The 26889-nt window shown below is 35.4% G+C and overlaps 2 protein-coding genes across 2 annotated transcripts; both read left to right on the top strand.

Annotated features, from left to right (window-relative positions):
* The first annotated feature begins 914 nt into the window (after window positions 1–914).
* Window positions 915–2245, top strand: LOC131644210 (FBD-associated F-box protein At5g56370-like). Its single transcript, XM_058914650.1, has 3 exons — window positions 915–1589; window positions 1721–1858; window positions 1997–2245. The coding sequence occupies exons 1-3, from the start codon at window positions 915–917 to the stop codon at window positions 2243–2245; spliced, it is 1062 nt and encodes a 353-aa protein (XP_058770633.1).
* Window positions 2246–6894: 4649 nt separating this feature from the next.
* LOC131644203 (F-box/FBD/LRR-repeat protein At3g52680-like) lies at window positions 6895–10883 on the top strand. The gene is made up of 5 exons (XM_058914638.1): window positions 6895–6998; window positions 7541–7729; window positions 9503–10250; window positions 10347–10502; window positions 10620–10883. Exons 1-5 carry the CDS (start codon window positions 6895–6897, stop codon window positions 10881–10883), a joined length of 1461 nt encoding a protein of 486 aa, XP_058770621.1.
* Window positions 10884–26889: the final 16006 nt, after the last annotated feature.

Here is a 26889-nt window from a genome sequence, read left to right as displayed (position 1 = left end):
TGCAGTGTGGTGGTTGAAATTTGGTTGAAGGTGTTTTCTTGGATAGGAACCATTTCTGATTTCTCCTTCGAAGAATTCATGTCTTTTCCTTTTTCCTATGATAAAGTGAAGAATCCAGTTCAAAGGAGAATTGTGGGAGCTATATGGCTTGCGATGTGTTGGAGTATTTGGATGAGCCGTAATAATATCATTTTCCAAAGAGGGAGTTTTAGTTTCCTTGACTGTATGACGGCGCTGATTTTTCGATCATGGACTTGGCTACTCACAAGTATTAAGCTAGCTAGTTTCTTCTTGTAATTTTCATTCTTGGCATTTAATGCCGTTATGTTGTTTTGAATAGCGGTTTTCTTTTGCCTTGTATCGGGGTGGAGCATCCCTTTTGCTCTATATCAATACCATTGCCTATTAAAAAAAAAACATATAAAAAATAAAATATATTAATTTAATAAAATATTAAAATATTTTATTTTATGAAGTTTGAAATTAATAATATTTTAACTAATATTAAATTAAAATAATAAATTCATTTTATTTATTCAAAATAAATTTTCAATAATAATAAAAAAAACTAAAAAGTTAAAACAGTAGTTGATTATTTTCAGAAAACTATAATTCGTATATGAATTAAAATATTCTCAATTTGTATTAATATTAAAGTAGTTGATTATTTTCAGTTCCCCTACCTAAAGTATCATTATCAAATAATCTCTTTTATTTATGGACAAATTTACCATAATATGATCCTAATATTCTGTATTTCTATTTTGTCATATTCTCTTGGTAGATTCGTTGGGCTATTAGGGTTTGTCCTCCTTATATGAAACCATAGTGGCTTTGAATCTTCGGGTGACTCATAGGCAATAATGATACAAAACCCTAGAGTAAGCCATTAAACCCTAACTAGTTGAAAATCAATGATTCCGGTAGAAGACAGGCTTAGCGCCCTGCCGGACTCAATTCTGTGTCACATTCTCTCTTTCCTTCCCACCAAACACTCCGCCGCCACAAGCATCCTTTCTAAGAGATGGAATTCATTATGGCTCTCAGTCTTCACTCTCGATTTTGTCGTCAATAACTTGTCAGACACAGAAACCTTTGACAGGGTGATTCTATTGCGTGACATCAAGGTACCAATACAAACACTTCGTGTCAAACGTAATGTTATGGTTAAACCTCCCGAATACCCCAACAGTATCAACCCGCTAATTATGGTAGCAATAGAAAGAGGACTTGAAACCTTAGAACTTGATATGGTTAGGGCTTCTAATATATTTTCTTGTAAGACACTTACTGTCATCAAGTTGAAAAACGTAAGAATTGTGAGAAACCCTCCTCCAATAAATATTTCACCACTGAAAACTCTGCATTTGGATAACGTGCGTTTCGTAGGGGATACAGATATCATCACCTTTCTCTTAAATTTTCCCACTCTAGAGGAATTGCAAACATGCTATGTAGTTGTAGAGGAGTTTACTCCAGAAACAGCAATAAACAAATGCTTGCCCAATTTGAAGAGAGCTACTATTTCTTATACCGATGTTATTCCTCTCTTCATGCTTTCTAGAGCACTCATTCTGAGTATAAAGCTGGTATGATTTTTAATACTTTTTTGGCTTTAAATAGTAATGTAAGAGATTAATTTTGATATTGTGACTGTGTGATTGGTTTCTAATATTTTGTTCTATTCACGTAGACATCTACTCGTTTGATGCCAATTGAGCATACATGGTCTCAAAAAATCCCCACGTTTCACAGTCTAACTCAACTTGAGCTGTTCTTGGAATTAGACAGTAAGAAGAAATGGAAGTGGATGCTCGATATGCTTCATCAGAGTCCCAAGCTTCAACATATTCTTATCATTAATGAGGTTTTATAAGTAATTTCTTTTCATGATTCATTTTCTTCGATCTCTACGGCTCTACCTATCATAACTTCATTTTTCTTTGTTTTTGGTGGAAATTAATTTAATGGTTTACAGCAAACGGAAAATGGCGACAGTGAAGACAATTGGCAGAACCCAGATGCTGTTCCGAAATGTTTTCAGTCTCAGCTCAAAACTCTCTTATTTAGGAATTATAGAGGCCGGAAATGTGAGCTACAATTTGCAGAATATGTAATGCGGAATTCAAAACTGTTACGTACCTTGACAATCCGAAGTTCCTGTTCCATGGATTCAGAAGCAAAGTCTGAGGTGTTGAAGAAATTATCTCTTTGTCCAAGAAGCTGTGATCTTATATTTGATTGATGAGGTCAGACTAGGATATATAAAATTTTATATGTCTAGCACTTTTGTTAGATTTTAAGGGAAGTTTAGAGTGTTAGAAAGACAAGAAGTCTCTTTTAATTTGTCTTCCATGTCTTATGCATTTTCAAATATTTATTGGCTTTCATGTCTTCCTTTTCTCGGTGATGGTTTTCTATTTTAGTTATATTGATCACTATAATTTTCTAGCAATGGTTTATCAATTATTAATATGATACTGATATACATAACAAATGGTTTAAATTCTTAATTCATGTTTTTGAGTGTAGTGAGCGAATGTCCCTAGTGGTTCAGTCCATAGTCGACCACGGCTGAGAGAACCATACTATGCGACTATGATATTTTCCAGTGGTATCTATTTTGGTTTACATAAATAACAAAATGTGGTTAGTAGCCTATATTTATTTTCTTAAAAAAGTTTGGTGCCCGGGGGACTCAAGACTTCACCACTAAAACATGATTTAATTACTGAGCATCTCCAATGGTGTAACCCATTTTTGGGTTCTTTATGGGTCCCACTAGCCACATCATCTTAAAATAATTTTTATAATTTTTATTTTAATTGTATAATTCTAAAAAGTTATTATTGGGCCCACAACTTTACCTCATAAACTAATTTGATTGGGTACCACAATTTTTTCATAGTTGCATTGCAATGCAATGGTACTATGATGTGGCATGTCTAGGTGGAGAACTCAAAAGAAAATACCACCATTGAAGATGCTCTTATGACTCCGGAAAGAGAAATGTGTTGGCTTGAATAATTGGCAGCCTTGTACATCATACTGATGTGTTATTGGGTTCGGGGATTGTATCATTTTATATGGCAAAGAACCTGGACTGCTTGAAATTATAACTTTGTGAATGCATTTGCTTTTTTGTTATATCATATGATAAAACTTTGTGAAAGCATATTTGCCCAGCGATTTATGTGAATGTTTGATAAAGTATGCGTTAAAATTGCTACAAAGTTTTAAATATTTTTAAATATATTGTATATTAAAATGGTAGAAAAATTTAAAAGTATAATGTGTATGAAAATAGTAGAATACTTAGAACTATAATGTGTATGAAAATTGTAAAATTACCTAGAATTAGTATGTTACTAATCTACCATGAAACATCTAGAAATAACTAAAATAATGGAAAAATATTCACCATCATAAAGGTTAGTTTATGCTAAAGGATATGCTAAAGGTTAGTTTATCTTCCATTTTGGATCATGTTGTAGAAAGGAGTAGTTTTAATATTCATAATGGCTTTAATATTCCGTTTTGGGAATCAAACATGACATTTCTTTGAGAGAGGTTTTTCCGATTTTATTTGAGTTGTCTTGTTTGAAGAAAGTTTTGGTGGCGGCTATGGGTGGTTGGCAGGGCCGGCCCAACACATCTCGAGGCCTAAAACGTAATTTAAAATTAAATATTTTTAATATAATAAAAATATTCTTTTAAAAATAATATATTTTAGATGTTTAAAGATATAAAATCATTAAATTATCATAATTAATTTCATTTAATATTTTATTTTAATTGATAATAAAACTAACTCATCGAAATACTCTTCTCATTGTTTAAAAAAATCATAATTAAAAACAATACCAAAATTGTTAAAAAAAATTTAATCAAATCTCCTATTATATTAAAAAAAACTCAAAAAATTATTTTATACACGTGTGAAATTTAAATTAACAAATAAAAAAAATGATATTATTAATATATATTATTTGTTATTATTTAATTGATTTATCATATAATTTAAAAACTTATTTAAAAAATAATAATAATTAAAAAAATTATATAAATATACAATAAAAATGTGAGGCCCTAGGCGGTAGCCTTGGTGGCCTACCCCTAGGGCCGGCCCTGGTGGTTGGTTGGATGGAGTTTGGACATGGGGTAATTTTGGTTTATCCGAGTATCACTTAGGAAATGCCGAGATTTTGGAAGAGGTGGGGAAATTGAGAAGTCGGGTGGAGGAGTTTAGTGGGTGGAGAGAGGGCAAAGATACAGTGGTTTGGAGTGTTAGTTTGGAGAAGGAATTTTCGGTGGCATCGTGTTACGATTTTTATGATTCTATTCGAGTTCCCCATGGCCCCCCTAATATTCACGATGGCGTGTTTGATTTGATTTGGAAGATGGACGTCCCTTTCAAGATAAAAGCTTTTGGTTGGAAGATTTTTCTTAATAGGCTTCCAACTAAGGATTTATTGGTGATTCGAGGTATTGCTCTTTCTTTAGATAATTTATTCTGTACATTTTGTGGTAATTGTTTGGAAAATATGAATCATCTCTTTTTTAGTTGTGGGGTGGTGAAGATAATTTGGTGTGAAATAGTGTTTTGGGTTGGTAAAGGGAATAGCTTTATTGAAAGTGTTTTTCGAATTTTATGGATTGACACTATTTTTTTAGTGTCAATATGGTGAAAGATAGGAAATTGGGTGTAGTTTGGCTTGCTACTACTTGGGCAATTTGGTTGGTTAGAAATGGAGTGTGCTTCCGGAATGATTTATGGAATGTCAACAACACCGTTTGGAACATTAAGCTTTTGGTGTGGAAGTGGTTTTTTTGTGGGAATATTACTCATCCCAATTATTCTTTTTACGAGTTTTCTAAGGAGTCGTTGTATTTCCTCTCGTAATTGTAATTGGTCTGTAATTTTCTTTGTCGGCTTTCTCGCCTAATGGTGTAATCGGGTTGGAGAACCCTTAGTTCCCCCGTTATAAAATTTCTTACTTACGAAAAAAAATAAAATAAAGGTTGGTGACTTGAGCCTATAAATATGCCATTGGTACTTTGTAATTAATCATCCAAAAACCAATGCCATGACCTTCTTTCTAAACAATTTTCTAAAACTATCTTATATCAACTATTTAAATACCAACAATGACATCACAGCTACGTTCGGTCATACATTAGACATAGTTATATTACCTAGCTACTACTCCAAAATCTACCTAACTACTTTAAAATATTTCCTTGTACTATTGTTAGCATGTGATTTTTGACACTGAACTAAACTTAGTTTGAAAGAGTCTCAGGAACATATCCCCAAGATTAAGATCACTCTCTCTTCAAAACATGCCCAGAATCTCAAAAAAGTTACTTCGACATGATAAGTGTAGAAGTAGTGACTTTCGACAGAGCTCAACATGAGTGTGGGACTTAGAATATTTTTTAGTCAACTAATGTAGAGGCGGTTCGACATTACTTTGACTGAAGGTTTCTCAACAAAGGCAATTAAGAGTTATCAAGGTCACTTAACAACTTTAGTGATGGTTTGCATCAGTTCAAGTGTGAGGACGCGTGGAAGCAATGCAGAGGCCATAAATCCACATACTTGTGAACTTGTTGAGTGCTAAGTAAATAACCATTCTCGACAGTTATTTTTTACTTGTATATAAGTCAGATCTCAGCACTGACAAGGGTCACACATTTTATTGATCTCTGTAAAATCCAATATCCAAGTCACAATGATTCATAGATTCATTGAGAAATTTATGATCATGCGTACCATTTAATGTTAAAGCAAACATCTTATTTTTAGTTTGTTTCATTATCTTCTTTGTTTTAATAGCATTTTAATTGCTTTTTCACTCTAAGTCTTCATACTTTTCTTCACTCTTGAGAAATGTATGATCATGCGTGCCATTATCTTTTTCACGTTATTCTTAAGTTCTCATGAATTCAGACAAAACCATCCTTTCAAACACACAGACTTTTCTAAAAACATCCATGCACAAATTTTTCATCGGGATTTTTCGAGTTTAATTTCTTAAGTGAACCAAACTCGTGAATGTTCACTAAAAATACCAGTAAACAAATTGGGACGCCCAATGAAACTCTTTTTGTTCAAAAATTAATTTTTTTTCCAGTAAAGTGTTGTGTTTGAAAGCTACCATGATATGGTGAACATGCTCACACATCAAATGGGGACGATGTTTAATCCCTTGATCCAAAACACTAACCATAGTCACCAGCAGTTGGTGCAACAAATGGGTCAAATCGCTATTTGTTTTTTGTGCACTCCAGGCACCTATTCGACCAATCCCTAAAATTCAAGATGTTAGGCCAATTCAAAACCTGGATGTGCCAAACAATGAAGGGATGCTTAATAATCAAAGGCAACAAGTTATGCCTCAACCTGCCGACTAGCCTATACCTAGAGCAGTTGAAGGAAACGTATGTCAAAATGACTAAGAGGTAATATTGGTAACTAGAAACCCAGATGCAGACCAAGTTGTTAGAAATGTCCAACAAAATAATTTTTGGGGGAAAAACAATATAACTAATATGGTCAAACAGATCCTAGCCTAGAATGGCCTTTATGTTGGCTTACATAAGCCGAATTTTGTATCTATATTGTCGGAATATGTGTCGTATACTGAGCTTCATATGGGTTGAAAAGTCCCCAAGTTCACAAAGTTTATAGGCGACACCAGTGAGTCTATTGTCGAACATATTGCTCGATACTAGACTGAGGCTTGTGATATAGCATATAATGAGAATTTGAAGATGACATATTTCTCCAATTCTCTTAAAAAAAATATCTTCACGTGGTTTACCACCCTTCCTTCAAAGTTCATATTTAATTGGAGTCAGTTGGAAAGGTTGTTTCATGAGAAGTTCTATATGGGACGATCTAAGATTAGCCTAAAAGAACTAGTCAGTGTGAGGAGAATGTTTACTGAGTCGATAGATGACTATCTCAATAGGTTTAGGCTATTGAAGTCAAGGTGCTTCACTTAAGTGCCTAAACACGAGTTGGTCTAAATGGGTGCAAGGGGCTTGAACAATTCCATCAGGAAAAAAATAGATACTCAATACTTTAGGGACATGGCCTAGTTAGCAGTCAGGGTTAGACAAGTCGAAAGATTAAAAGTTAAAAGGCTATGTCAAATAACTATCATAAAAAGGAAAATTTGCCTATGTAGAAATATATGAAAATGATCAGGATTTCGACATAGCTTGTGAGTATGTTGGAAAAAAAGAGGTTAATCTGGCATAACTAGCCATCGAAGCCTTATGGTTACAAGGTTTTAAAACCTTCAAATGGAAAAAATTCGGTCGAACCAACTAAAAATGAGAAATTTGTCACAAAAACATACACATTTGATATAACCAAATCTGACAAAATTTTTGACTTGTTAGTTACTGATGGCCAAATTATAGTCCCAAAGGGGCTTAAGACTCCGCCATTGAAACAAAGAAAGATAAGATGTTTTTGTAAATTTCATAATTTTCTTGGTCATAAAACTTTTCAATGTGTCCTATTTAGGAATCTAGTGAAGAATGCGTTGAAAGTTGGAAGGCTTAAGTTTACTGATAGACAAAAGTCAAAGATGGAAATTAATTCAGACCCTTTGAATGTTAAGGAAGCTCTTTTGGTTGAACCTTTTGAGCTCATATATCATTCTATAGAGCTGGAGTACTCGAGTCAAATGGCGAAACAATCTGTGAAAAACATGTATGAGTCTGCGTCCCTTTCTTTCATTGTCTTTAAGTTTCCTTTATTTAAACATTTGTTTTAATGTCATTTATTATACTTTTCGTTCATTATTTCTTCTAAGCTTTTCTCAAGTTAAAATTTGTCTCTATTTCGTCTTTAAACAAACATCTACATTCAACTTTCAAACACTTTTCCTTGTACATTTATTTTGCACAAATTGCTTCTGAGATTTTTCTAGTTAATCTCATTAGTGAACTAAACTCATGATTCTTTTGCTGAAAACACATGCGAGCAGATGCACTATCCACGACGATTACTATTTTCTCCGCAGATAATCTTGTGTTAGATGTTTATTTCATTTTATTGGAATTTAGTAGCTTTAGTAGTAACACGAGCTTCATAGCGAGTTATCAGATCTGGCCTGATGCAACTTTCGGTCAATGTTTAAATATCTTTAATCTCCTAGAGAGAGTGCTACAATAACAGATCTACGTTGGTGATGGCTAAGAACTCGTCGTATCCTTGAAGTTGCCATAATAAGTATCACACTAACAATGGGTAACTGAGATAATGTGAGATTCGCAGGTCGATCAAGAATGTCCAGTACGATCTTGAAGGTGATTAGCTTCATTCTTTGATACTTCTAGCAAGGATATGGATATGGATTTAATATCATTCGTTCTTTTACTTCGCAGAATTTCACACGAATTAAATATTAGAAAATTCGTTGGATAGAAGTTAACGTGATGATAGATTGGATCGAACACAACGAACCATTTCTTTTGGATCCAGGTCGCTCTTGATTTGGTGATCCTCGAAGGTTACACATTGACAAAACGAAGAGCAAATAGTGAAATCGTGGAAAACATATGAATCAAAAGTCGTTTCTCACAAATGACACTATTGTTCCGTTTAAGAACCAGAATTGGATGCAATTGATGAATTAGTGATCTTGAATTGGTGTTGCTGATCTTTTTATTACGACGGTGCGGGGTGGACCTGCAAAGTTAACACTCCAACGCTCAAGTCAGTTCAAAATTCAAAATGAATATAGTGAAAAGCAAAGATCAAATAATGTATCTTGCTTTCTGTGTGAACGGACTTATATATTTTAGGTTAAGAGGCGTAGATTTGAGATGACTTATGACTCAATCATTTGGATCTTTGCCAACCCATAACACATTCTATGAATAGAATAAAGAGAGATTTTAATTTGATGCAATAATTAAAATTAATAATTATTGTTGATAGTTCTTATTTTTCATTATTTTCACAATAATTTTGTTTCTCACTTGATACACTTCATATAAAATTCATATACTATTAATAAAAAAATGTAATGCTAAATATTTTTTTGAATTAACTATGTGTTGCATAAATTTATATATATAGAAAATTATAATTTGTTTATGAAATAAAATATTCTCAATCTGTATTAGTATTAAAGTAGTTGACTATTTTCAGTTTCCCTACCTAATAAAAGTTCATTATTAGTGGACACAGACATATATGGGTTTTTTTAAAGGTAATTATGAAATTATCCTCTTTTTTTTTTACGCAAATTTACCCCAATATGATCCTAATATTCTCTATTTTCTGTTTTGATATATTCTCTTGGTAGAATGGGCTATTAGGGATCTCCTTATATAAAACCATAGTGGCTTTGAATCCTTCAGGTTCAACGGCAATAGTGATGCAAAATAGTAGAAACCCTAACTAGTTGAAAAGCAATAATAGTGTCATGACTTTTCTTTGGTATCTAACAACTACGATACGTAAACGATGTAAAAGCAAACCGTGCAAACGCAAACGATTGATTCCGATACCAGACCGGCTTAGCGCCCTTCCAGACCCAATTCTGTGTCACATTCTCTCTTTCCTCCCCACCAAACACTCCGCCGCCACAAGCATCCTTTCTAAGAGATGTAATTCATTATGGCTCTCCGTCTTCACCCTCGATTTCGTCGCCAAAAACTCGTCAGACACAGAAACCTTTGACAGGGTGATTCTATTGCGTGACATCAAGGTACCAATACAAACACTCCGTCTCAAATGTAACTTTAGGTTTAATGTATCCGATGATTTGATACCACACGGCTGCAACCATATCAGCTCACTTATTTCGGCTGCAACACAAAGAGGACTTGAAACCTTAGAACTTGACATGCAATTGAGTCCTGTAGGCCTGGTCCTGGACTTAGCTTCTAACATATTCAATTTTAAGACACTTACTGTCCTCAAGTTAAGACAAGTAACTATTCAAAATGGAGACCTTACTGGAATAAATACTTCACTCAAAACTCTGCATTTGGATGACGTGTTTTTCAGATGTAATACAGATATCATCAACTTTCTCTTATCCTTTCCCACTCTAGAGGAACTGCAAACAGATGTTAAAATTATTGATCAAGTAGAGAAAGTTATCCCACAAAAATTATTGATCAAATGCTTGCCCAATTTGAAGAAAGCTAGTATTTGTGAAAGTGAAACTATTCCTTTCTTTCTCCTTTCTAAAGCACTCATTCTGAATATAAAGCTGGTATGATTTTAAAATTTCTTTGGCTTTAATATTTAATGTAAGAGATTCATTTTGAATTTTTGATATTGATTTCTAATTTTTTTCCTATTCACGTAGACATTTTTTATGATTAAGCTTACATGTTCGCAAGTCCCGACTTTTCACAATCTAACTCAAATTGAGCTGTTCTTCAAATATGATTGTAAGAGGAATTGGAAGTGGATGCTACAAATGCTTCAACACTGTCCCAAGCTTCAACATCTTATCATTGAGGTTTTATAAATAATTTGTTTTATTGATTCATTTTTTTTACATCAACATGTCTTAACTTCATTTTCCAGCGGAAATTAAATTAATGGATTGCAGAAAAATATAAGTTATGACGATGAGAACAATTGGCTGGAACCGGATGTTGTTCCAGAATGTCTTTCATCTCAGCTTAGAACTTGCTTAATTAGAAATTGTAGAGGCCGAACATGTGAGCTTCAATTTGCAGAATATGTAATGCGGAATTCAAAAGTGTTACGTACTATGACAATCAACAAGTTGAAGAAAATCAACAGTTCTGGTTACATTGATGATTTAATAGCAAAGTATGAGGTGTTACAGAAATTATCCCGGTGTCCAAGGAGCTGTGATCTTATATTTGATTGATGAGGTCAGACTAGGATATATAAAATTCTATATGTCTCCCATTTTTGTAAGATTTTAGGGGAAGTTTATGAAGTTAGAAAGACAAGAACTCTCTTAATTTTTCTTCCATGTCTTAACTGAATTGTATTTCTTCGTTACGATATGTGTTTGAGAGTGATCTTCCTTTTTTTCATAAAATGTTTCGCCTTCTTTTCTTCCTTATACATGCTTTTTTTTCCCACAATTCTGTTTAAAATTCAAAGGAAGGAAAGTGTTCTATTTATCAGCATAGTAATACTGAAATATTTTGATGAATGTGTTAAATCAAAGCCATTGCTGTCATGTTGGTGCAATTCTTGCTGATTATTTTGGCTTGATGGTATCACTGCATGCATGACATCCTATATGAAGATTTTGATGTCTTTATATGCAGTATGTTGAAATTTAGAACTTGACCACTGCTTGAAATACTTTGTGAATGCATTTGCTTTTTATTTTGATATGATATGAAAGAAATTTGCTGTTGAAAGCATATTTGCCCATTATGTTTCTAATTATTAGAAGTTTTTTTTTAAGAAATTAAAATTAAATGTTGAAATATTTAGTAAGAGGCCAGACATATTTAATTAAAAAAAATTTAATTTATACTATAGCAATAATTCATAAATATTTATCATGATAAATATTAGGCTATGTACAATGGTTTTATTATTCAACACTCTTCTTTTTTATTTTTTATACTACACATCATCTTCTCTTTCTTCCACCTAATAATTCAACACACATTCAATTTATACTCACTACAATGATTTTGTTTAATAAAATTCAACATCCTATTCCACCACCATTCACAACACACTAAAAAATTTAAACATTCAAAACAACTAATAAAATTTTACAAAGTATTTTGTGGACCCCACTCTTTCCACATTCAACATGTTGAAAACTTTCAACACCAATTAATACACCTCACTTTAAACACCCTATTCAACACCCTCATTGCAAGGATTCAACTATTGAATTTGTTTTTCAACACCCCCATTGTACATAGCCTTAGTACCACAAGTTGCAAATAGAATTTATCTCTTAATTTAAATGAATTATTGATAGGTGTTATGGTAATTCAATCCTTCCTGCTCATCAGACTAACTGTTACAGCAATAAAAGTTATATAGTTGAGAGGCTAGGGATAGGAAAAGAAGAAATTCATTCTTGTGTTGTGTTGGTGACAATTTTAAAAAGGTTGGTGATTGCGATTCGACAAAACAAGCTTGGGAGATCTTGGAAAAAGTTTATGCAGGGACTCTGATAAGCTCAAGCTTGCGATAACTTGAATTGATTCAAATGGAGGAAAAGGAAACAATCAACGATTACGTAACACGAATTATGCAATTGGTAAATCAAATCAAGTCTTGTAGAGAAGCTATTTCGGAGCATAATGTTGTGTCGAAAATCTTGCGTTCATTAACACCAAGATTTGACAACATTGTAGTGGCGATTGAAGAGTCGAAGGATCTTCCGACATTGAGAAAATAGGAGCTTTAAATCTCTCTTGAGATTCATGAACAAAGGATTGATGAGATGAGTAATGACAAAGCAAAGACGGAGATTGCTTTGCAAGCACGGTTCAATGAAAAGAATAAGAAGTCGAAAGGAAAATGGCCCATGAAGAACAAGGGATATGTGCAGAATTTTAGTGGAAAAGATTCACAAAATTCAAAGAATTCGACGAACCAAAGGGGTGAGAGCAGGTGCAAAAATGGTAGCCATGACAACTACACCAAAAAGGTTGACAAGAGTAAAGCACAATACTTGAATTGTCAAAAACTTGGTCATTATACAAGAGATGCAATGCAAAACAGAGGGAAAATCAAGGGATTGAAGTCAAGGTTTCTAGACAAGAGTTGGAGGAAGAGAATACACTCTTAGTCATGGTTACGGTAGGTACACTACGCCAAATTTAATTTTTAACAGCACCCCTACTAAAGCGCTTCTGGTAAAAAGCGCTCTTATAGGTTGCACTAAAAACAAAATAAAAAAACACGCTAAAAAAGCGCTCTTAAAGGGGGGGGGGTATGAGAGCGCTTCTGAAAAGCGCTGTGGTAGGGGGGTGTATGAGAGCGCTTTTGAAAAGCGCTTTGGTAAGGGGGGGGGGGGGGGTATGAGAGCGCTTTTGAAAAGCGCTTTGGTAATGGGGGGTATGAGAGCGCTTTTCAAAGCGCTGCTATAGGGGGGTTTAATGAGAGCGCTTTTTGCTAAAAAGCGCTGGTATAGACCAGGCTATGAGAGCGCTTTTCTGAAGCGCTTTAGTAGCCTTTATTAGTAAAAATTAAAAACAAAAACACGCTTTCACTTTCTCACTTTCTCTCTTTCGTTTTCTTTTTATTACTGTTTCTCACTTTCTCTGCAACCGAAAAACCCTCCCTCCGTCGCCAGCCACAGCCACCACCGTTCGTCCCTCCGTCGCCAGCCACCACCGTTCGTCCCTCCGTCGCCAGCCACCACGTTCGTCCCTCCGTCGCCAGCCACCACGTTCGTCCCTCCGTCGCCAGCCACCACCGTCGTTCTCTCCTCCGTCTGACTGTGCAAGGTAATATGATTTATGGGTTTAGTTTTAAGGGTTTCAACTAAGGGTTGCATTGCAATTTGAGAATGAAGCATATTACATGTTTGATTAAATGTCTTTAGAGTGTTATATATTTTGAAGTTTTGTTAAGTTTTTATTGTTCTCTCTTAAATCTTTGTGTCTTAAAGATTCATCATGTATTAGAATATTCTAAACATAGTTAGACACTTAACCGGTTTAATTTGGTTGATGTAAAAGGGAATTGAAGATTCAGTTCCGGTTTTGATTTTGATTTTGAGTTTAGTTTAATTTAAATAGCTATGGCAATTGAAGATTCAGTTCCGGTTTTAATAAATTCTGATTCTGTTGAGCAGGAAAAAGTGCTTCCTTTAACTGATAGTATGATGGAAAGGGGTTTAGGGATATTTGGTTGGTTAGAATTTGTGCAGTGCATTCTTGTTTCATTTGCAATGTTCTTTGAAGTTCTATTAAGGTTCTCTCATCCTGTGTGATCTTTATTAAGTTTAGAGATTGTTTAAATCAGCCCCTGTACTGTGTGTTCTTTATTAAGTTTAGAGGTTTGAATCTTGGGACCGGATCGATTGCACTTTAGGATTTTTAGCACCGGTTAACTACGTGTTCAGGTTTTTCTTTAATAGTTGGACTGTGAATTCTGTTTCTGCTGATGTTTTGGATTTCTATAAAAAGGATTTCTTTCAAATGGTGCAATATATAGTAATTTTTCCTCTTTTTTTCGCCACCTGTAAGCTATATGATTATGGTATTTGTATTTTACCTTGCCCATATCTTCGTTATTATCAAGGTTATGTTAAATTAAGAAATAGTTTGGTGATAAGAATTTTGCATTATCATTATTATTTTACTATGCAACTATGCTTAATTTTATGTTTCAAAAGGAGAAAACTAGTAACACGAACTTCAGAATTTCATGTAAAAGGAATGTAAATGACCTTAACTGTCAAAAGGCAAACAAGGAAGTATTATTTGTAGCATATTTATGTCTTGGACTTTATGATTTTAATCATATTATTATCCTTTTTCTTATTTCTAGAGTTTTGTATTGTAGAAGTAGGTTAATTATAAAATGGTCTTGGACTTTATAATTTTAATTTTAATCATATTATTTAACTGCATCGTGTGTGTGTGTTTAATTTTACAGTTACTTTGAAGTCTCTGGTTTCTACTTGTACAACGCCGATTCAAACCTACCCATCTCCCACATCAAGTCTAACTCAGGTTACTATCCCTTTCTTCTTGCTTATAGTTTGTTATTTTCTGCTTATAGTTTATTGTTTATGGTTCTATTTAATATCAATTTAGTGTCTCTCAACCAGTTTTTTGGTTTGTGGACTTATATTAATTACCTTGAAATAAGGTAATGTCTTCTTTAAGAAATCGGGTATTCTGATTAGGTATTCTGATTAGGTATTCTATTATGATGATAGCTATTTATTATCTTGACAGAATTCCTTAGTACCTGATAGAGAAACCAAGAAGCATTTGTTTAGCTTAATTAAGTCATGGATAAGACATGGATGAGATCAAACCGATTGTCGAAAGAGTACGAGAAAGGGGTATGGGAATTCGTTGAGTTTGCGGTTAAGCACTCCGAAGACCCGCTTCGAATGTCGTGTCCTTGCTTGGGTTGCTGTTATGGGGATAAGGTTGACGGGAAACAGTTGGGATCCCATTTACTACGGTTTGGAATTGATAGAAGTTATACATGTTGGACAATGCATGGTGAGAAAAGGAACGGGAATGCTGGGTCGAGTTGTAATAGGAAGTATGCTTCAAACGACGATTGCACAGACACATACGATTGCGATCGAGTCGAAGAGATTGCAGAAGCGCTTGAAGAAGATCTTGCGGATTGTCCCAAAATGTTTGAGAGGTTGGTAAGCGATGCAGAGAAACCGTTGTATGATGGTTGTTCAAAATTCACAAGATTGTCTGCGGTGTTAAAGTTGTACAACTTAAAGGCGGACAATGGATGGTCGGATAAAAGTTTCACAGAGTTATTAGCCCTTATGAAAGATATGCTACCAGAGGATAATGTTCTTCCCAATCGAACGTATGAAGCCAAAAAGATGTTGTCCTCTATTGGCATGAGCTATGATAAGATACATGCATGTCCAAACGATTGCGTTTTGTTTCGAAACGAGTATGCAGCGTTGAATGAGTGTCCTAAATGTGGTGCCCCTCGATATAAGAAAAAGTTGTCTCCTGCTAAAGTCTTATGGTATTTTCCTATAATTCCGAGATTTAGACGCATGTATCGTAGTGAGACCGATTCAAGACACTTGACTTGGCATGCAGATGAAAGAATTATTGATGGAAAGTTGCGACATCCGGCAGACTCACCACAATGGATGAAAGTTGATACTGAATATCCTGAATTTGGAAAAGAAGCAAGAAACCTTCGGTTGTCATTGTCTATTGATGGAATGAACCCGCATGGTATTCAAAGTATCTCGCATAGCACATGGCCTGTGATTCTTATGATCTATAACCTACCTCCGTGGCTATGTATGAAGCGTAAGTACATGATGTTATCTATGCTAATTTCTGGGCCTAAACAACCAGGGAATGACATAGATGTATACTTGGCACCCTTAATCGAAGATTTAAAGTTTTTGTGGGAGAACGGTGTGGAGGTTTACGATGGGTATAGGAAGGAAAGTTTCAACTTGAGGGCGATGTTGTTTGGAACAATTAATGATTTTCCAGCATACGGAAATCTATCCGGGTACAGCAATAAAGGTCAAAAGATTCCCTCATCCGATATATTATTTAATTAGTCCCACAATATAATTTATTTACACATTTCAATGAAAATAATCTAATGTTTATTATGTTTTTATTTAAGGTTGTTGTATGACAGAGTGTTGCGCGGGACTCCGTTGTCTAACAGATTCCGTTTCGTGTCTTCCGCCCACTGCAGCGGAATGGCAATTGATTCGGAACCGGAATCAGTTAGACAGTGCTTAGTAGATAGATTCATGTCCACCGGCAATACAGAATGTCTGCATCTTTGGGCGTATAATACTCGACCAGTAGGGTTAGTTTCTCATTCTTTGTTCATCTAATCTCTGTTTCTTTTGTGTATAGCAAAATTTTCATATAACCTATTGTTTTTATTTATAGAGCACACTGGTTGCTGCTTGCTATCAACCCTATAAGGGAAGTCGTGTATTATCTGAATTCGGTAAATGGTGAATGGACCAATTATCCGGCCATGAAGGACATCGTTGATTTGTAAGTGGGATCGTTCTAAATATATATTCGTGTATATTTATATATATATATTTACTTATTTGTGGGATTGATCTAAACATATGCTTTTATATATTTGTTAATTAGATCAATACAAGTGTTCCGAAGTCAACGGGACGCACAGGTATCCCGAACTAAATCTAGCAACATTACTTGGATCCAAGTGCAGGTACATTATTTTTCACAATGTTGCTTATAATATATTTATGCTACTTGATAAAACAATGCACAACTATAGAATCTTATTTGTTTTTCTATGTAGTGCCCGCAACAGAAAAACAGTTACGATTGCGGATACTTTGTATTGAGGTTTATGAAAGAAATCCTTCAGGCAAATCAATTAGAGATTCCGATCACGGTATGAATTTATAACTTAAGATAATTTCATATAATTTATTACATTTAACTAAATGTATCATTCATATTTTGTTTTTGTTTTGTAGTACCTTGACGAATTCCGTGCCACTGGATACCCGAGACTTAAGTTGGAAGAAATAAAAGAGGATTTGTGTCATTTTTATATTAAGCGCTTTTTCATGTAGGATTTGTGTCGAATTGAAGTACTATAATATTATTGATGTTGTAATGATGTATATATATAATATTGGATATTATAATGGTATTATATTAGTATATATATATATTGTCTTACTGATGGCTGAAATAATATCGTCGAAAATAAATTACAGGTCGAAAATATTACAGGCTGAAAACATATTACAGGTCGAAAATATTACAGGTCGACTGGGAGGATTAAATTACAGGCTGCACATTAAAATACCTCATTTAGCTACTAAAGCGCTTTTTAAAAAAGCGCTCTTAAAGGACCACATACTAAAGCGCTTCTTTTTAAAAGCGCTGCCAAAGATTACTAAAAAAGCAAAAAAAAAAAAAAAAACAACATACTAAAGCGCTTTTGTAAAAGCGCTCTTATAGGGGGGGCTATAAGAGCGCTTTTTCTGGAAAAAGCGCTCTTAAAGCCCACCCTATAAGAGCGCTTTTACAAAAGCGCTTTAGTATGTTGCGTTTTTTTTTAATTTTTTCTCTCACAGGTGGGCCTATCACAGCGCTTTTCTGGAAAAAGCGCACTTAAAGGGGGGCCTACCAGAGCGCTTTTTCCTGAAAAGCGCTCTTAAAGGGGGCCTACAAGAGCGCTTTTTCCAGAAAAGCGCTCTTATAGGGGGGGCCTACCAGAGCGCTTTTAAAAGCGCTTTCGTAGCCTATGCCAGCGCTGGCTTTGGCAGCGCTTTAAAGCGCTGTTAAAGGCCAAAAAAAGCGCTTTAAAAGCCCTTCCTCGTTGTAGTGGTAATAGCAGAAACAGTGGGCTGTTGGGCATCAACAATAGTTCCAGGAACGCTGTAGAAATGTGTGCGGAAGAAAATATTATGGTAGCAATGAGAGATTGTTAAGTGGCAAAATGTAGTTATTTTGTGTATGTAAATAGTGGCACTTATCGATGCTTTTTGTTAATACCGTATGAATAATTCCCCGTTTTTGTGTATATTTGTATCGTTTGTGTTTTGTTATGTTTTCGTGTAAATGTATATCGTTTGATAGTTTTGTTGTCTTTTTGTAGGTATTTATGTGTGTTCGAAGCTTTGAGGAATAAAGTGTCGAAGACACGGCGGTGAACACGCGATTTTACCAATTCATCGGCGGACAAGGCTCAAAATAAGGATGATCAAATTCATCAATTTGGTTGCAATTTGTTCATTGTTAGATAGAGCATGGAATAAGCTTTCCAACGCTTCGAACCGGGCGCAAATCGGAGTTACGGTTCTCAAGATATGACCAAAACAAGATTTGCTGTTCTGTTGAGCGCGCTAAGCGGGCTTGACCGCGCTAAGCGGGCTCTGGGAGCATTTTTGACCCATTTGGCAGAGAGTTGGGCGCTTAGCGCGGGTTTTTGGCGCTAAGCGCGGTCTGGCGGCTTAAGAACAATAAAAAACAGCCCGCTTAGCGCGGTGGGCGCGCTTAGCGCGGTCTGCGACTTTCAAACTTGTATATATGTTGTAAAAACACTTTTTTAGGGTTTTTTATCATCCATTTCCCCCATGGAGTGGCTCTGGTCCAATTTTGATAGTTTAGAGGCTTAGGAAACACCATTGGGTGCGACATCATGTGGATTGATCATGGATCTGTCTCGATTTCATTGTACCGGTGAGATCTTTCCGGTTCATCTTCTCTCTTCCCTTTGTTTCATTCCAATGGTGGGTGTTGTATGTATGTTTCTACTCTTATTGTATGTATATTTGTGGATCTTGGGATCGTTTATATATTCGCTTTACAAATCATCATTGTTGTTGTTCTTGATCTTTTTGCTTAAATGCTCTGGATTTGTGTTGTTGCAGACATGGACACCATAGATCTTGATTAGGAATGATAACTGTTAGTTTCTGGGTTGCAGACATGGATTTAGGACTAACAATCGTTGTGGGTATCGAGTCTAATGCCTCCGTGTTGTTTGTGTCGGTGGAGAAATCGCTGATGTGAATAGTACGGTTGAGCTTTCATCGGTGTTGCAGACATGGACACCGATGTGGCATCTCGAGTGATGCCCGGTGATGTTGATGCGTATTGTGAGTGTCGAGCGACAGATCTTCAGATTTAAGTATTCGACGGGTAGAACGAAATGCAATTTCATAACTATTTCTCTTAGACTATTGAGATTGTTTATCTGCTTTTATTTACTTTTCCCGCATTTACCTTTCCGCAACCAATCATGAAACTTAGAACGCGAGATAGTCGAACGGCAGTTCTTCTCAACCAATCTCTGTGGACTACGATACGATATAACCTATATCACCCGGTAATAAATAATACCTATTACTTTTTGCTTGCCGCTTTACCGCTTCAACAAAATGGCGCCGTTGCCGGGGATTGGTTTTGAGATTAATCGCATTGCGATGGTTTTGTGTTTTAAGTTTCGTAAATATGTCCATATTGCATATTTTGTGAATAGATGTATACTTGTATAGTTATACTTGTTTCAATTTGTTTGGTGAACTTACTAAACAAGTTGAACTCGGATTAGCTCTTAAATTACATATCTTCAATTTTCAACTTGTTTAGTCAATTTCACCATTCCTTGTAAATTGGTGTTTTTACACATACTTGTATTTTGCTTTTAATTCGTTTGTTAAGTGTTTGGGCAGGACGTTTTCTTTAGGTGGCGTTTGAGGCGAAAGCATTGGCGTACCGTGAGGAAGTTTCTTACCATTCGCGAAACAATAAAAGGCGTCGAGCTAACGACGTAAAACGAGCGCTTGTTGGGAGGCACCCCAACGGTTTTATTTTTCTATTTTTCTGTAAATGAGATGTATAGGTGTTAAGTGGAGGCACACTGGAATTTCTGTTTTGTTGCACTGGTTTTTGTCTTTCTGGTGTAGCGCGCTTAGCGCGCTAGACCGCGCTTAGCGCGGTCTGTAGCTTTTGGCTAATGAATTCTTTTTAATGATTCATTTGACTCGCCTTTTTCCCACTTATACCAAGGCTTTATAGTTTTGTATTTTATAGTTATAATTTTAATTCTTTTGTTGTTGTTTAGACTCAAATTTTGGCCCGATTACTTGGAATCGCATTTGGTAATTCTCCAATTTTGATTGATTCAACATGCCAATTGTGCGGTAATGATTGTTCGAATTTGTACATAGCAAGGTACTCGTTTATCGCTTTCTATAGCATAGCATGTTTATGAGACTTTTCATTTGTACAATTTTCATATTATTCATTCTTTTTGCATAACTTGCTCATGACTTGAATCACAATAGTTTTCCCTTTTTACCATAAATGTGAGGTGGCTTTCCATTGTGTATATATGTGAGTGACCGACATTTCTTGTTTTAACTGGATATTATTATGTTTAATCTATCGTTTGTATTGATTTTGTGAATGCACGAAAGTGATCAAGGCACTTGTTTGATTTTGAGCGCAACTACCATTGCCAAATGTCAATTTACCTTGTGAGTGTGTGACCATTAGTACCCCCTTTGAGCCTTTTTGTCATTGTCCATTTTGTTTTTGAACTTGAGACATAGTTCACCCTTTTTGATGGATTTTGATTATCTTTGTTTTCTTGACCTATAATTATGATGTTTAGATGGATTTTTACCTTGCCTTAGAAATTAGGGAGTATTCACTTTATGTTATGGTTGAATTCAAGTTGGGGAGAAGGTGTTTGCCTCTTTATGATGTGATTGATATGAGGTAGTGGAAAGAAAAGAAAAAGAAAAAGAAAAAAAAATGTGAGAAAGAAAGAAAAGAAAAAGAAAGAAAAAAGAGAAAAGTTTGAAAAAGAAAAGAACAAAAAGAGTTTGGAATAAGAGTGTGCTAATAAGTATTATGTTTTGGTTTGACAATTTGTGATAAAGAAGAAGTTTGATTGGAATTGTATTGTTTGAAACTTTGTGGAAGTAATTACTCCCTTAGGTTTAGGCAAGTTTTTGTTTCGATTAGCTTTAGGACTTATCACTTGTTTGTTAACCGAGCCACATTACAACCTTGAAAGCCCTTGTGATTCGTGTCGTTGCATTTTTAATACTATTTTTAGATGAACGCATAATTTTGTCTTTTGTTTGCAAGATTGTTGGATGTGTGTTCAAAGTCCTCACCTTTCGGTGTTTTTCATCTACCGATGAGTTTTTGCTAGGCGTGATTCATTATTGAGCTTGTTTTGTTTTAGGATGTTTTGTATGACTTTTGTACTTAGGATCCGTTTCATTTTCATGTTGTCGTTGTAGGATTTTGGTAAGTATTTACTTTGTTGGTACGTTTTTGTTTGAACCGTACAATTGTTTTGTTTTTCCAAATCTTGTTGATTCTTGATTCATTGATTTTTACTTTTGCGATTTGAGTGTTTGGTCTTGTTTGAGGACAAACAAATTCAAGTTGGGGAGAGTTGTTAAGTGGCAAAATGTAGTTATTTTGTGTATGTAAATAGTGGCACTTATCGATGCTTTTTGTTAATACCGTATGAATAATTCCCCGTTTTTGTGTATATTTGTATCGTTTGTGTTTTGTTATGTTTTCGTGTAAATGTATATCGTTTGATAGTTTTGTTGTCTTTTTGTAGGTATTTATGTGTGTTCGAAGCTTTGAGGAATAAAGTGTCGAAGACACGGCGGTGAACACGCGATTTTACCAATTCATCGGCGGACAAGGCTCAAAATAAGGATGATCAAATTCATCAATTTGGTTGCAATTTGTTCATTGTTAGATAGAGCATGGAATAAGCTTTCCAACGCTTCGAACCGGGCGCAAATCGGAGTTACGGTTCTCAAGATATGACCAAAACAAGATTTGCTGTTCTGTTGAGCGCGCTAAGCGGGCTTGACCGCGCTAAGCGGGCTCTGGGAGCATTTTTGACCCATTTGGCAGAGAGTTGGGCGCTTAGCGCGGGTTTTTGGCGCTAAGCGCGGTCTGGCGGCTTAAGAACAATAAAAAACAGCCCGCTTAGCGCGGTGGGCGCGCTTAGCGCGGTCTGCGACTTTCAAACTTGTATATATGTTGTAAAAACACTTTTTTAGGGTTTTTTATCATCCATTTCCCCCATGGAGTGGCTCTGGTCCAATTTTGATAGTTTAGAGGCTTAGGAAACACCATTGGGTGCGACATCATGTGGATTGATCATGGATCTGTCTCGATTTCATTGTACCGGTGAGATCTTTCCGGTTCATCTTCTCTCTTCCCTTTGTTTCATTCCAATGGTGGGTGTTGTATGTATGTTTCTACTCTTATTGTATGTATATTTGTGGATCTTGGGATCGTTTATATATTCGCTTTACAAATCATCATTGTTGTTGTTCTTGATCTTTTTGCTTAAATGCTCTGGATTTGTGTTGTTGCAGACATGGACACCATAGATCTTGATTAGGAATGATAACTGTTAGTTTCTGGGTTGCAGACATGGATTTAGGACTAACAATCGTTGTGGGTATCGAGTCTAATGCCTCCGTGTTGTTTGTGTCGGTGGAGAAATCGCTGATGTGAATAGTACGGTTGAGCTTTCATCGGTGTTGCAGACATGGACACCGATGTGGCATCTCGAGTGATGCCCGGTGATGTTGATGCGTATTGTGAGTGTCGAGCGACAGATCTTCAGATTTAAGTATTCGACGGGTAGAACGAAATGCAATTTCATAACTATTTCTCTTAGACTATTGAGATTGTTTATCTGCTTTTATTTACTTTTCCCGCATTTACCTTTCCGCAACCAATCATGAAACTTAGAACGCGAGATAGTCGAACGGCAGTTCTTCTCAACCAATCTCTGTGGACTACGATACGATATAACCTATATCACCCGGTAATAAATAATACCTATTACTTTTTGCTTGCCGCTTTACCGCTTCAACAGAGATGGAATCTAATGTAGCAAAAATGGTACTTGGATTCTGGTTGCTCTATTCATATGACGGGTAGAAAGGATTGGTTTGTCAAAATCAATCAAGCCACGAAGAATAAAATGAAATTCACGGATGACACCACTTTATCGGCCGACGCGATTGATGATGTTTTGATCATGAGAAAGGATGGTGGTCATTCCATGATTAAATATGTATTGTATATTCCCATAATCAAATGTAACCTTCTAAGTATTGGCCAATTTCTTGAGAAGGGTTACAAAACTCGCATGGAAGGCAAGAGTTTGCGCGTTTTGGAAAGAAACATGGTTTTGGTTCTTAAAGCTCATATGGTTGCCAGTAGAACTTTCAAGATTAAGTTGAAAGTGATGGAGCATAGGTGTCTTGCTATAGAGGCAAGTCGAGATGAGTGGTTATGGAGTTATCGTCTTACGCAACTCAATTTTCAAGATCTCAACGTGTTGCAAAGGAATGGTATGGTAATCTGGGTACCATCCAATAATATTCCAGCTGAGATTTGTGAAGAGTGTGTGCAAGGGAAGCAACACAAGAGTAAATTCATCAAGGATGCATGTTATAGGACCATGCATCACCTTAAGGTGGTGTATTCGAATGTATGTGGACTGATTAATTCAAGTGATGGCAATATGTATTTTGTCACTTTTATTGATGATTTCAGTAGGAAACTATTGACATACCTAATCAAGAGGAAGGATGAGGTATTTGAATTGTTTAAGAATGTTAATTCCATAGTTGAGCAGCAAAGTAGTCACAAGCTCAAAATTCTCAAAACGGATGATGGAGGCAAGTATGTCTCAAATGACTTTTGGAAGTATTGTGATGAATAGGGGATAATACATGAGGTAGTACCACCCTATACACCACAACAAAATGGTGTTGCCGAGAGAAAAAAATGGATCGATTATGAATATGGTGAGAAGCATGTTAAAAAGAAAAAAACTTGTTGAAAGAGCTATGGGGAGAAGCGGTATCTAACGCCACCTATTTATTGAATATGTGTCCTACAAAGAAGCTGGACAAGATAACTAGAAGAGACATGGTTTGGATTCAAACCGAATCTAAACCACTTGAGACTTTTCGTCTCTGTGGCATATCGAAATGTTCCGGGTCAACTTAGATAGAACATGGACGACAAGGGTGAGGTGATGATACTTGTTGGTTATCATCCTATGGGAGGTTATAAGTTGTTTGACATTGAAAAAAGGACGATCGTGATCAGCCGAGATGTGATAATTGGTGAAATAAAGCTTCCAGAACTCGGTGTAACTGGTTACCAGCAGAGCCTAACCGGTTATATGCAGGATGAGAAGGGTGTAACCGGTTACACGAATGGCGTAACCGGTTACATGTTCAATTTTTTGAATTTTTAGGAAAATGACAAAGTTGAAAAACCGCGTGTTGAAGTCATAATGGAAGGAAATGTTAGACGACCAACTGCGCAAAGAGGTTTTCCCCAAAGACTCTAGGATCATGAGATATTCCATGACAACGAAATCAACAATGACGGTGATTTCATCCATTTTGCAGTTATGGCCGAATATGAACTAGTTAACACGGAAGAGGCATTTAGTGATTCAAAGTGGGTGTGTGCAATAAAAGAGGAGCTATAATCTATAGAGAAAAATAGTACTTAGGAGTTGGTCGATTTTCCAGAAAGAACAAAGCCAATCAGTGTGAAATGGGTTTATAAAGTGAAGGCGAATTCCAAAGATGAAATAATTCAGCATAAGGCTCGATTAGTTGCAAATCGATTCTTGCAAAGAGAAGGTATATACTTCGATGAGGTATTTGCTTCGGTTGCTAGGATTGAGACCATTCGACAAGTTATTGGCATTGCTAATAGAAAAAATTGGTTTATCTATCAAATGGATGTGAAATCCGCATTTCTTAACGGTCCACTTGAGGAAGAGGTGTATGTAAAACAACCCCTAGTTTTGTTGTGAAGAATCAAGAGGGAATGGTCTACAAGTTGCCAAAAATGCTATATGGTTTGAAGCAAGCCCCGAGGGCTTGGAATAAACTAATAGATGGTTTCCTAGTTCTTGTTGGCTTCAAGAAATGTGTGTCCGAACATGGAGTTTATGTGAAGTCGGTTACAAGTGAAGGTGTGATCATACTTTGTCTATATGTGGATGATTTGTTGATCATGGGCAGCAATGAGTTGAGTATTTCTAAGTTTAAGAGTGAACTTATGAAAGAATTTGAGACGAGTGACCTTGGTATTATGACATACTTCCTTGGCATAGAGTTCTACAAGTTAGAATTGGGGCTGCTAATGCATCAAAGAAGATATGATCTTGTAATATTGAAGAAATGTGACATGGAGCATTGTAATGCTGCCACTACACCAGCTGAATTAAGGCTTTACCTGCCCAAAAGTGAAGAGGAGCAAAATGTAGATCCTACTCAATATAGGAGATCGATTGGATCATTACGTTACTTGTGCAATATGCGGCCAAATTTGGCGTTTTATGTCGGTATTGTGAGTAGATTCATGGAGAGATTGAAGTTGTCTCACTTGGCAGTAGTCAAAAGTGAAGGTTGAGAAAAACACAAGAAAGGGGGTTTGAATTGGGTTTTCTAAAAAACTTAATTCTTTTGAAAACTGTTTCAAGTAGTTAATGAGATAGTTCAAAGGAAGAAGAAAAATAACACTTTCGGTTATCCAGGTTCACCTTAGAAAAGACTAATCTTGTCCACCCGCCAAGGTGATTTTGCCTTAGAAAAGACTTAATCCACTAATTTTGAAAGATTACAAACAACCTCTAAGAGTCTAGAAAGATACCTTATCCCTCTCAAGTAGACAGACTAACAACCTAGTCACTTGAGGAATACAAATCTCAATAGATTTACAAAGGTAATGTTTACAAGATATTGCTTCTAAAAAATTAGATTAAAACATAAATAGTTTAGCACAAATGTTAACACAATCTAACGAGCAACAACTCTTGTGTTCTTAAAGATTCTTAGAAACTAGATTTCTCACAATAGAATATTTAGTACAGTTTTTCTAAGATATTTCTTTCTCCTTTTCTCTTCGAAGTTTATTTATTGAGATTGAAAATGTAACTTGAATATCATTGTAAATTAGCAGCGTTTTCAAATAAGAGTGTCTGTTATATATAGTCCCAAGAAAAGATGATCGTTGAGTGAGGACAAGACATAACTTTCCTTGACGTGACAACTCTTAAAATTTCTAGGGAGAAAAGATCACACCAAAGACGAAATTGTACAATACGTCCTCCAATAGTGGGAAAGGTGATGTATTGTTGTACCATATTGCTTCTATTGCAAGTTTATGATCTTTCTTCATTTGAGATGTACTTCTTATCTAAAGTAGAGAGCAATGAAGATCAAACAACGTAGACATTCCAAGAGACAATATCATTCAAATCATATATGAGCTGAATTCTGATCTTGAATAGTAGCTTCGCTTCAGAACATTTGTAAATATTTTTTGATGAGTCATTCAACATTCTTCGGAACTGCTTATGTCACTTCAGATTTGATATGAATAGTTCTTCTAATGTGTATTACGCTGATTCAAATGATTTTTTGGACAACAATCCTTAATCATCAAAAATAGTAAACCTGCACACTTAAGAAACTATTAGAGTATAAAATTGTTGCATGACAAATATATGTATAGTTATCAATGAAACTAAAAGATTAAACGCAGAACCAAATTTTGTTCTCACAATCTCCCCCTTTTTATGATGACAAAACCATGTATTTTGATGAATAATTTTTACATGGTAATATCACAAAAAAGAATTAGATAAAC

Source organism: Vicia villosa, linkage group LG1 (assembly GCF_029867415.1).
Source record: "Vicia villosa cultivar HV-30 ecotype Madison, WI linkage group LG1, Vvil1.0, whole genome shotgun sequence".
Taxonomy (NCBI): Eukaryota; Viridiplantae; Streptophyta; class Magnoliopsida; order Fabales; family Fabaceae; genus Vicia; species Vicia villosa.
This window is presented reverse-complemented; position numbering and strand designations above follow the sequence as displayed.

What these genes read in the sequence shown, in the direction of transcription:
- LOC131644210 (XM_058914650.1), top strand. Translation starts at nt 915, where the DNA reads ATGATTCCGGTAGAAGACAGGCTTAGCGCCCTGCCGGACTCAATTCTG. An exon ending in TCATTCTGAGTATAAAGCTG is followed by an intron (nt 1,590 to 1,720) that starts GTATGATTTTTA and finishes ATGCCAATTGAG; the next exon opens with CATACATGGTCTCAAAAAAT. An exon ending in AGCTTCAACATATTCTTATC is followed by an intron (nt 1,859 to 1,996) that starts ATTAATGAGGTT and finishes GAAAATGGCGAC; the next exon opens with AGTGAAGACAATTGGCAGAA.
- LOC131644203 (XM_058914638.1), top strand. Translation starts at nt 6,895, where the DNA reads ATGGGACGATCTAAGATTAGCCTAAAAGAACTAGTCAGTGTGAGGAGA. An exon ending in TCATTCTGAATATAAAGCTG is followed by an intron (nt 10,251 to 10,346) that starts GTATGATTTTAA and finishes CTATTCACGTAG; the next exon opens with ACATTTTTTATGATTAAGCT. An exon ending in TTCAACATCTTATCATTGAG is followed by an intron (nt 10,503 to 10,619) that starts GTTTTATAAATA and finishes TATGACGATGAG; the next exon opens with AACAATTGGCTGGAACCGGA.